This window comes from Notothenia coriiceps, unplaced genomic scaffold (assembly GCF_000735185.1).
Source record: "Notothenia coriiceps isolate Sejong01 unplaced genomic scaffold, NC01 NC01_scaffold00012967, whole genome shotgun sequence".
Classification (NCBI taxonomy): Eukaryota; Metazoa; Chordata; class Actinopteri; order Perciformes; family Nototheniidae; genus Notothenia; species Notothenia coriiceps.
The window spans coordinates 15,959-28,249 of NW_011345668.1; the positions used below are offsets into that span (position 1 = coordinate 15,959).

Here is a 12,291-nt window from a genome sequence, read left to right on the forward strand (position 1 = left end):
TTAATATTTTTTAAATTATTATTCCCAAAAGAAACCACATACAAATCAGTAAATATACTAGGAATTACATTAAAAAAAGAAATATGAATAAAGCCAATGCTAAGCTTATTATAGTCCTTTTACACAGCATTTTGTTTTTAAGTGAACAACTCTATCCATCAAACCTCTATCACTGTTTAATTAACAACCCACGAAAACCAGAGAGCAGCACAACACTCATAAGGACCCAGACAAGGAAAGCCGGATTAGGTCCCGCAGGCCTGACTCCGAACTTAAATTTCTCATGTAGCCACGCAAGAAGACTCGCAAGAGATTAAGATGATTAACCATCAACAATCTATGAGGCGTATACATATATTGACATTCCTCTTTCATTAATTCCTGTGCCCAATAAGAGAGACTTCCACATTAATCTGCTTATCAGTACGGAGTCTATAGCAGTAATAGTTATTACCAACATACTCAACGATAATGGAAAATATCCAATGACAGACATAATCGTGACATATCCCACAACTACCATTACTTTAGTTATACTTAACATTACTAACATATATTATACCTAACTGGAAATATTTTTATTTATAATTCACTACATCAGCAATTTAAATGCTATTATATGCAATACTGCTCACATTATAGTGCAGTGCAACCATGAATGACTGAATGGATGAGACACCGCCATTAATCATGTATAATACAAACTCCTCGCCTTGAGGACAACAAATAAACCAAGTTCCCAAAAACATTAATCTACTCACTAACACAAGTGAAGACTAATAATTACGCATACCACTCGTATAAATACGGACGTTTTCTTGTTACTGAAAACACCAACACTTGACTACTGCTGTATAAGAAGAAGGACAGCGAGCAAAGTTCCACCGTAGGTCAACATAGACAGACAACATCAACACATCAGTAAAACGAAGCATATTAACAAATGAAGACTAACACCTAATATATGAGTCCTTATATGACATAACACATATCAAAAAAGATTACATAGATCAAACAGCATCCTATCATAACACAGTCATCTCTATACGAATTTAAAAGATATGTATACGGTACGAACTCAATCTCCTTATAAAACCCACGATGAGTTCTCATCTGCACTATCATCGAACGCTTCAGCACACAGGTCCAGATAGAACATGGGCGAGAGAGGACCTAAATGTGCTCTCAATCAGCAAAACATCAACTCTCTGAAGACATGCAGACATAGAGCGATGTTGTTCGTTGCTCTAATTTGCGATGCATGTGTGTGGTCGCTCGTCAATGTAAACCAAGAGAGATACCGCCCCATTCCATCATGGGAACAGATAACCTCGCCCATAAGCAGACACCAGTACGACACCCAGAGCAAACTCACCAAAAAGCAGCTGAGCCGAATCGACCAATCCGGCCTCCTACAAGACTCACCATACCAAACAAGCAGGACGAGAGACCCTGAAACGAGGAGTGTCTCCAACCACCAGTACTTTACAACGACTATGAAAACAACACATATGAAGAAAATACAGCCAGACCAATCAAAAAAAAACAAACAAAAGCAGATCTAAAACCGTTTCAACAGCAAGGTACGAATCATTCATAGCGAGCCAACTGCATTAGATGAGCGCCTCAATCAAGAAACAACCAAATCCAACATAACATTACCCACACTCATGTCTCAACACATAAACTTAATCTCAATACAATTTTAAAGAACGCTATTAAAGAAATATGAGGATACATACCACTGAAGGCTAGCATAACGAGTGTTCCGCCACAAGATGTACTGCATAAGGATAGAGGGTTTCGCATTCTCAATCATTATAACAAATGCAACAATTCGACAATCATTACATACCTACATTAAATTGTACAGCCACAATAACAAGATGTGTTACATCGATCGACATCAATCTATATGGTTAAGAGCTAAACAAAGCACGATTTCCAACTATGATAAACAAGTTAAGCATATACCCGCACTCAGTCATAAAGAATTTATCTCTATATTGTAAATATCCACTTTTACACGACTTGAACGTTAAAGTACTAAAACAACCAGCCTTCACATCTACACGGTTCTATTTAAATTGCATAACAAACCACACTACATATCATCTAATCGCCCTCCACAAACTTGCCCACAAAGAGCAATAGCTATAAATTAAAACTAGTACACGAAGTACTTCATCTCTTCACAAAACTTCAGATATTGCTAGACTATTTCTCAATGGTTAAGTATAATTAACTTCTGAAATTACACCTCCACAACTTTGACATCTCAAAAAACAGTAAATTAGCGCTACTAATGACGGTACCTACGGAAGGGAGCGCACTACGGATGTTCCTATAACCTCGCATCTGTTCTTCACACAACTGTTCGAACACCTCACTAATTATACTACATTTTTGAAAGAGATGTCTGAGAAATGATAACTCTTTGTTAGAGAGAACACTCGGATATCATCAAGCCGAAAACAATACACAACGAGCATGTAGTAAGCAGTTATGTAAATTGTTAAAGTAAAGCTACTAAACTCTATCTCTGAGCCTTTATTCCGCTTACCTCCCTCAAATATGATAACATTTGCACGAAACCAAGAGAGCTACTCAGAATAGACTCAACACAGGCTATACAAATAATTTTTCTTAGACATTATGAGAGCGAGTCACACAGCACAAACTATGGCTAACTACCCGGATTAAAATACTTATGCTCATAGCAGAGTCTAAAAAGTTAATTACATAGAAAACACTATTATCCAAACAAACACCAAATTAAACCACCTAAGAGGTTTCTACAACATTAAACGGAGTCACACGTGAATTTTGTATGCAGAATAGTCACTATTACAACGCGCACGCGAGATTTATTATTATAGAAAATTAGACAAACTGTTTAAATCTGAATCATGAATTAGCGTGATGACATCTAGCTAGTTTCATTTTAAGTGTTGCATTGGTTTCACATCCTAAACTGGAAATATATAACAAACCACGTACACACACTTTTTCAAAACAGAACAAATCAACAGAAACAACTTAGTCGTCATACTCCTCAATTCATAGCATCAGAAATGCAACCCACACAAGATACTCCAATTACAAAAACCATAAAAACCAAAAAAACCAATAAAAAAACAACATTCATGATACAAAATCCATCAAAATAAAACGCAAAGAACCCTCAACAATCCACCTACAACAAAAAAAAAAAAGAACCAATAAAACATATACACATAATACAACATAATAATAAAAAATCAAAAACAACCAAAATCAACTCCACAAAAAAAAAAAAAAAACATATCACGCAAAAGAAACACAAAAATATAAAATAATACAAAGAAACAGCGCAAAGAACCTGCGCACACCCTTTCAAAGCAAATCAACAAATCCAATTAATAGACCACATATAAACATTCCCAAACGTACAAAAAAAAAAAACCCTACATAAAGGAATACACAGACATACAGCAAACATAAGAAAAACTACACCCTCCCTAGACTCACATTCACAAGAAAAACTTAAAGAAAAATATAAACCCAACAACAAAAACCCCCCCAGACGACAACCAAAACCGAAAGCGAAGATAAAACCATACAACAAATAGACCATAAAATCACCATAACCAATACCCCACAACACGCCAAACCTACACCAAATCACTTCATCCCCAAGTCTCACACTCTCTAAACCAAACAAACCACGTAAACACAACGATCATGCTTAACACGATTCTACCTACAATCACCCACCCCACCCAATACAACAAAACAAAACATGACACGTCACATAACCGAACACAAATTCCTCCTACTCCAATCCACAATACAAAAACAAAATCAAGCAACAACCCACATCACTCCCACATCCGAAATCAATTACAATGATAAATACACCAAAAAATCCACAAAACCAAAATAAACGGCCTTATACATTCCCACAAACCAACCAGGTCTAACATAAGCACAATACATCCACTCAATAATTCATACCATACTGATAAAAAAATGGTAATGTAAAACAAATGCACTACAATATCATTCATAGTCTAGATCTACAATTCTAACACATTCATCATTCATATACTCAACGACATAAATAACACTGAATTTAAAATTTTGACGTCCCAGAGAAACTAAGGCTGCCTGGAGAAATAACTCATTAACTTGACAAAATCTGTTCCTCTCTTATCTCTACCTCCATCTCTACAAGAAATAAGATTCAACCATGGACTAAAGGACGACAGAGATCAGACAATGAAGGAAGTGGAGCTCCGGAGATGGACCCTGAGGAAGCAGCCCATGACTGGTGATGGCCCGCCTGCAGGTGGAGAGATACAAATGGCACCGTGAAAGTGAAGGTCCGGACAACGAGGTTAGCCTTCACCGGCCTGTCCAAAGAGGAGGCTGATGAAGGTTGCGGGAACTCCAGGGTAAGATAAGACTCAACAAACACCTAATTAGGAAATACAGTCTTCTATGCTGTCATGATTTGTTTAAACCCACTCCTAATTATTTATGTACTAAGATGGTGAGAACGTTGGGCGGTTCTGATTCCTCTTTGGGTGGGCCGGGTTGGCATGCTGGCGGAGCCATAGTGATCATTGTCCAGCGCTCTCGCCTGCAAACCCATCCCCGAGTGAACTGGTGGATACGAAGGACCCTGTACCAGATCTCTGACTCTGATGCTTTCGCTGATGGACTCGCAGCGGTAGATGTACGCAGTTATTGCATCAAAATCATTGTTTATTTTGCAGAAAAATACTGTGTAATCAGTTCACGTTTAGAGTCAGACTTTATCTTTAGAGTTTGGACTGGCCTTGATGTTGTACCAAACCCACAAAAATCCACAAAGGATAAGGCTTATGTGACAAAGTATTGAGTTTCCTTTGGTCTGCGTGGCCTGTTTCCAGCCTAGCCTGATACAAAATGCGCTTGAACAAGGCGCTGACAAAGGAGTGACTCAAGGTAAAGGAAATAAAACGCCTACAAGTCATGTCTTTCCTTTTTCTCATACTCATGTTGTTAAGGTCAAGGCAACGCCAGTACTTTCGTCTTTATTTGTGTGCCATAAAGAAGTTCTTTAGATTCGTATTCCTCCTATTTTTACTTTTCTTTCTTCAAATTACACTTAACAAGGATAGTGAAAATTATTACCCACACATTTCCAATTTGATTTATTTCTCGCCAATTGGTTATAAAATGATTCTTCAAGGTGGAAGGAAGAACAGGTTGTACTGTTCTCCTTAAAGGTGAATCACTGGGGCAGCTCTCGGTGTTTACCAGCAGGCCTTTGGGCTAAATTTCTCAATAAACCCGCCGACGTGACGTGTTGTGTTTCACACACAAGTCCTTTTATGCCTCAGACTGCACATGGCCAGCAGCAGGCGTTGTTCTGGGGGGGGGAGCCATTCACATGCTCTCGCCTTGAAGTCAATAACTCGCTAACGAATAGCGTCTTTTTTTACTTAAGCTGTCCTAACTCATCAAAATGTCTCTCAAAGCCTTATTTCGTCTCTTTCTACTGTCCGCTCCTCCCTTTTACAAATCAACGTCCCCTGTTCTTTTTCGCAAATGTGAAACACACCACTTAGAAAAGAAAAAAAAAAGCTCCCTGTCCCCTCTGTTGTAAAGGGCCGTCGAAGAAAGGTTGGACGAAATCAATCAAGCTGAAGGTGAAAAGGGCTGGTTCTTGGCCTCCTTCACACCATCCAGCAGCGCGACATGCCAGCCACCCCGCCCTGAATCTTAAAGAGGATCGACCCCACCAAGGGAATATGAGCCGCTTCCCGCTCGCGTGCTGGAAAAGGCTGCAAAGAAGGGTAAGTCATCATACGACTGTAATCTGATAAATGGCTGTAAAACCATATTTTATCTGACCACTGACTCATTCTCGTCCATTGAAAATAAGAATAGCAGCTCCATTAGGTGTTTGACTTCTCCCTCTCAGGTATTTCTGTGGTTGCTTGACCGCTGACCGCCAACTACCTGGGAAATGCTCGCCTGGTCAGCGCCCTGTGACGAGTCTTGATCGACGTGATGGAGAAAAACGTGAACGTATGTTCCATGAATCCTTTTCAGTAAGGTTAGTGAGATACGCTAAGTGTTCTTCATGTGAGGAACTGTTCCTCCTTGGCTGTGGCTCAAAGGGTTCATAGGTTGTTTCCAGGATGCAGCGAAGTAAGCTGGCTGGGTTTGGGACGTTTGAATGGGGCATTAAGTATCTGACTTCACTTCGGCCACCCACTCCTGTTGATTGGTACCAAGTTCCAGGCTGCTAGTCAGGGTAACCTCACCGAGGAAACCAGGAAGAGGTAACTACACAGCTCGCACTAACTTTGGTTCTGCATGATTAAACGTCTTTTGCAGGACAATGAATGTTTATTTAATAAATGTGCTCTTGCCTGCAAGTATAAGCAACATTCGTATTACTTGGGGAAGCTTCATTTCACGCCTCATTGGGACAGAACAGTAGGAAAATAATTTTCATAGTGTCGTTAGATGTCAGTATAACCATGGCAATGTTTCGCTGGGGTCGAGATTAAAAGAATCCAGTGGCTGCAGGGAAGCGCAAGTGGGGTAGGGAGAGGCCTAGATCAACCAGGAAAAGGCATGTGGAGCTTTACTCCTCTGGTGAAGCTGACAGCTGCTGGCAGGGTTCAAGGAATTACTCTCTAAAATAATCTGATTTGTCTTTTGGCTTACAATATTAAATGATGCCAACAATTTACGCATCCCTTTCTTTATTAACAACCCAGTGTCGCAGTGAAATCTCACCCCACACATTCGTCTTCTCTCAAGGTGCTGATGGGCGTGGTTAAAATGTTTCGGAGATGGAGTTGTCCGAGCTTCGTTAACAGAACAAGTGTAGATCTGGTCCTGTCCAACCTGCTCAGCGCACCAGCAAAGATGGAGGTAACGCCCATGGTTTTATAAGTGTTTCTTGCTGGTTTGTCGGATTACAAGGCAGAAAGGGCTGTCCAAACCATATCCATAGTGCCTACCTTGAAACATGTCATATCCAATTGCTTGGTGGCTGAGCAGGTTGGACAGGAATCCAGATTTACACTTTTCGTGTTAACAAGCTCGGACAACCCAATCCGAAACATTTTCTTTTTTAACCACGCCTCAGCACCCTTGAGGATAGACAACTTGGTGAGATTACACTGGCTGGACACTGGCTTGTTATAGGAAAAATGCTAATTGTGGCATCATTTTTAGATATTGTAAGCAAAAGACACCTCAGATTTTTAGAGTAATTCTTGACCCTCCCAAGGCTGTCGCTTCACAGGCGAGTAAGCTCCACTCGTTTCTTGTTGATCTGCTCTCCTTCCCACTTTGGCAGTCCCCTGCAGCCACTGGAATTCTTTTAATCTCGACCCCAGTGAAACATGCCATGGTTATCTGACATCTTACGACCTTTTGAAAATTATTTTCCTCTAGTTCTGTCCATTGAAGGTGAATGAGTTTCCGATGTAAAGAATGTTGCTATACTGCAGGCAAGAGCTATTTTTTTATTAAACTGCATTGTTCCTGCAAAAAGACGTTTAATCATGCAGAACCAAGTTAGTGAGCTGTAGTTACCTCTTCCTGGTTTCCTCGGTGCGGTTACCTTGCGCACGCCTTGGATTGGCAATCAACGAGTTGGTGGCCGATTTGAGTCAGATACCTTAATGCCATCACTCCAAACCCAGCAGTACTCCGCTGCTCTGGACAAAAAGACACATGAACTTTCGCCCAGCAGGAGGAACGTTCCTTCACATGAAGAACACTTAGTATTCACTACATCTGGAAAAAGGTCATGGACATCGTTCACTTTCTCCCTCCGTCATCAGTCATTAGGGCTGAACCAGGAGATTTCCCAGGTAGTTTGGGGTCAGGTCAAGCACCACGGATACCCTGAGAGGGAATCAAAACAATAATGAGATGCTATTCTTATTTCAGATGGGAAGAGGTCAGTGTCAGATAAAATATGTTTTACAGCCAATTTTTCGATTCGTCGTATGATGACTTCCCCTTCTTGTTGGCCTTTTCCAGCACAGCGAGCAAGGCTTGGGCTCATTTCCCCTTGGTGGGGTCGTCTCTTTAAGGATTCAGGGTGGCTGGCATGTCGCGCTGGATGGTGTGAAGAGGGCAAGAACCAGGCCTTTCACCTTCAGCTTGTTGATTATCGCCAACCGTTTCTTCGACGGCCTAAAAACAGAGGGAAGGGGAGGGCTTTCTCAGTGGGGTTTCACATTGGGCAAAAGCGGGAGTTGATTTTAAGGGTAGGAGGGCGTTAGAAGAGACGCAAGGCTTGAGAACTTTTGATGCGTTGGGGGACGCTAAGAAAAAGAGCTATTTCTTTAGCGGTTATTGGACTCAAGGCAGGAGCATGTGACCTGGGCTCCCCCCCCCACGCCTCTGCTGGCCATGTGCAGTTCTGAGCATAAAAGGGACCTTGTGTTTGTGAAACACACCAACAGTCACGTGCGGTATTGGAATTTAAGCCCAAGCCTGCTTTGGAACCCGAGAGCTGCCCCATGTGATTCACTTTTAGGAGACAGTACAAAACTGTTCTTCCTTCAACTTGAAAGACATTTTAACATGGGAGAATAAATCCAAAATTGAAATGTGTGGGTAATAATTTTCCGTATCCTTGTTAAGTTGTAATTTGAAGAAGGAAAATAAAAATAGGAGGAATACAATCAAAGAACTCTATGGCAACACATAAAGACGAAAGTACTGGTTGCCTTGACCTTTAAAACAATGAGTATGAGATAAAAGGAAAGACATGACTTGTAGTCGTTTTTATGTCCTTTAGACTTGAGTTCACTTTGTCAGCCTTGTTTCAGCATTTTGGTATCAGGCTAGCTGAAACAGGCCACGCAGACCAAAGGAAACTCAATACTTTGTCACAAGCCTTATCCTTTGTGAATTAGTGTGGGGGTACAACATCAAGGCCAGTCCAAACTCTAAAGATAAGTCTGACTCTAACGTGAATATTACAGCATATTGTTTTTCTGCAAAATAAACAATGATTTTGATCAATAACTGGTACTCTACCTGCGAGTCCATCAGCGAAAGCATCAGAGTCAGAGATCTGGTACAGGGGTCCTTCGTTCCACCAGTTCATCTCGGGGATGGGTTTGCAGCGAGGAGCCTGGACAATGATCACTATGGCTCCAGCCAGCATGCCAACCCAGCCCACCCAAAAGAGGATCAGAAGCGCCCAACGGGTTCTCACCCATCTATACATAAATAATTAGGAGTGGGTTTAAACAAATATGACAGCAATAGAAGACCTGTATTTTTCTAATTAGGTGTTTGTTGAGTCTTATCTTACCCTGGAGTTCCAGCAACCTTCATCAGCTCCTCTTTGGACAGGCCGGTGAAGGTAACCTCGTTGTCCGGGACCTTCACTTTCACGGTGCCATTTTTCTCTCCACCTGCAGGCGGGCCATCACCAGTCATGGGCTGCTTCTCAGGGTCCATCTCCCGGAGCTCCACTTCCTTCATGTCTATCTCTGCGTCCTTAGTCATGGTTGAATCTGATTTCTTTAGAGATGGAGGTAGAGATAAAGAGAGGAACAGATTGTCAAGTTAATGAGTTATTTCTCCAGGGCAGCCTTAGTTTCTCTGGACAGTACTTTGGGATCAAAATTGAGAGAACGAACAAGTTCCTTGATTTGTTAGTTTAACAACTGTTACGTGGAGAACTTTCCAGTTAGGATGTGAAACCAATGCAACACTTAAAATGAACTAGCTAGTGTCATCCGCTAATTCATGATTCAGATAACAGTTTGTCTAATTTTCTATTAAAAACTCCCTTAAACTACTCATACAAAAACACGTGTTAACCCTAATGTAGAACCTCTTAGCTTTTTAATTATATATAGTTTAATAATTAACTTTAGACTCTCTAGAGCAGATGCTAACCGGGTTGTAGCCATTTAGCCTACCCTAATTAAAAAATAATGTTAGCCTGTTGAGCTATAGCTAGCTCAGTTTTCGGAGCAAGTATCAGGGGGTAAGCGAATAAAGGCTCAGAAAATTAACTTTAGCAATTTACACTACTCTTACTCTGCTCTTTGTATGTATAGCTTGTGTATCTCTAACAAAGAGTGACATTTGGCAGACATCTCTTTAAAAAGATGTGTTATAGTGAGTGTGTTCAACAGTTGAAACAGCTGCAGTTATGGACATGATGCCTTCACGTAACTCAAGTAGCGGTATTAACAGAAATAAAAATAACATTGACAATACAAACTAAGTTAGAGAAGAAACATTGTCTAACTATTGCTTTTTTGTTGCAATTTTGAAATGTAGTGGTTTTTCATTCATTAAACCGGAAGTAAGCTGTTGTTTTAGTACTTTAACGTTCAGTAGTTTTACAAATCTTTAACTGAATCGTATGCTTAACTTGTTTATCATAGTGAAATCGATTAAACATTTAACACAATGAGCGACGAGACACCATTGTGTATGATGTCGTGTAATTTGTATTAATGATAAAATCTAACCCATCCTTACGTCATCTGCTGCCACACGATGCTACTTCCAGTGATTACTCTATTTCTTAAAGCGTTTTAAATGTTTAATTAAGTTAAGTGTTGAGCTTGTTCTGAGGCAACAAACTCCATAAAGTGGATTCTACCTTACCTGTAAAAAGCTTTAGACTCCGTGCTGTATTTTTTCTTTGTTTCTCAGTCGATAATCCTGTGTTGAGTACTAATCCTGTTTCAGATCCTCGCTCTGTATTTGTAGTTGCTCTGGTGTCTACGCCTACCGAGGGACTGCCCAATACTATCTCTCTGTTCCCACAAAACACACACACACACACACACACACACACACACGCACACGCACACAGAGAGAGAGAGAGACATTAGGCCTCACCCATTCTACAGACCAGCAATCATTTCAATATCAAAAGACCAGGTTTTATAAAATTATTCGATATCATTCTTTAAATTCTAATGTATAATGTCTATATCTTTTGGGATGTGTTGCATAAGGACAAAAGTATCCTTAAATGTGTACTGTGTGTGTCTGTCTTTACACACGTTTAAGCTTTGCCCTACTTTAAACAAAAGTGGTAAACTACATAAAACGTACTTATTACTTATTCAATATATTTCAATTAGATATGAAATGTTTGCAACTTGGTTTTTGTATGGCCTAAATCAGGGGTGTCAAACTCAATTTCATGGCGGGCCACATCAGCATTATGGTTGCACTCAAAGGGCCGATTGTAACTTTAAGACTATATAAATATACATATATAAATATATAATAAATATAATAATGTATTATATTACATTATTGGCTCTGCATTGGATTATTATCAGTTATGGTAATAACTCCATAAATAACCGTCTGAAAGCAGAAGTCTAGGGCACATAATTGAAAGCAAATATTCAACAATTACGCCAATTGTAGTGTATATTATATTCTTTGCAAGCTCTTGCGGGCCACATAAAATGAGTTCAGTCAAGGCCTGCGGGCCAAATCCGGCCCGCGGGCCTTGAGTTTGACACCCCTGGCCTAAATCTAGCAGTGAGAGGTTGCCTAAATACAAATATGCTGTGTAAAAGGACTATAATAAGCTTAAGCATTGGCTTATTCATATTTCTTTTTTTAAATGTAATTCCTGAGTATTATTTACTGATTTGTATGTGCATTTCTTTTGGGAATAATAATTTAAAAAATATTAAATGTACCCTGTAATACTTACAACAGATAAGAAATGCAATTTTAATAAGGAAATTCATGATGCTGCACATTTCTGGGTAGCCTGAACATTTTCAGTGGAAATGCATGGTCTAATAGTTTGGTTATGCAAACGTTTCCTGGAGATAATATAATCAGTTAGCATGAGGAGGAGCTGATAGAGGTATTGATTGGGTTACTGCAGGCTAAGGGAGAGGCCTTTCATCTTTTGATTAGTGCAGATTGCCCTTCGGTTCTTCACTGATATCATTTAACCTCCACTTCCCACCCATTCCCACCTTTGGTTTATAATGGACACTTCATTTGCAGTTATTCTCTTCAAATAAGAAGTGACAAACACTCACTGAGTGATATCTTCAGCCTGATATGATCCTGCCCTCGCTATAATCATCATCAATACAACAAAGACAAGTTTAAAAATGCGTTAAAATCAATTAAAACATGTTACAAACCTTCTAATGTTCTCTGGTAGATAAGGAAACATTACTCCTGTATTAAGCAGATCATTGAATAAATCAGTTTTTATACTCATGTATTAGTAGGTCTATTTTTAGTCTTTAAAAGTAGATTATATAG

The 12,291-nt window shown here is 39.8% G+C and overlaps 1 protein-coding gene and 1 long non-coding RNA gene across 2 annotated transcripts in view; one reads left to right on the plus strand and one right to left on the minus strand.

Annotated features, from left to right (window-relative positions):
• LOC104947723 (4F2 cell-surface antigen heavy chain) overlaps nt 1–10,754 on the minus strand; it is a 13,086-nt gene extending 2,332 nt beyond the window's left edge. The window contains 5 exon segments of the mRNA XM_010773798.1: nt 7,985–8,138; nt 8,141–8,194; nt 9,048–9,233; nt 9,329–9,540; nt 10,645–10,754. Coding sequence (XP_010772100.1) covers nt 7,985–8,138; nt 8,141–8,194; nt 9,048–9,233; nt 9,329–9,525 — 591 coding nt within the window. The 5' untranslated portion in view covers nt 9,526–9,540; nt 10,645–10,754.
• Nucleotides 4,630–5,992, plus strand: LOC104947720 (uncharacterized). The gene is made up of 3 exons (XR_798593.1): nt 4,630–4,711; nt 5,638–5,825; nt 5,954–5,992. It is a non-coding gene; the product is annotated as an uncharacterized lncRNA (long non-coding RNA).
• Nucleotides 10,755–12,291: the final 1,537 nt, after the last annotated feature.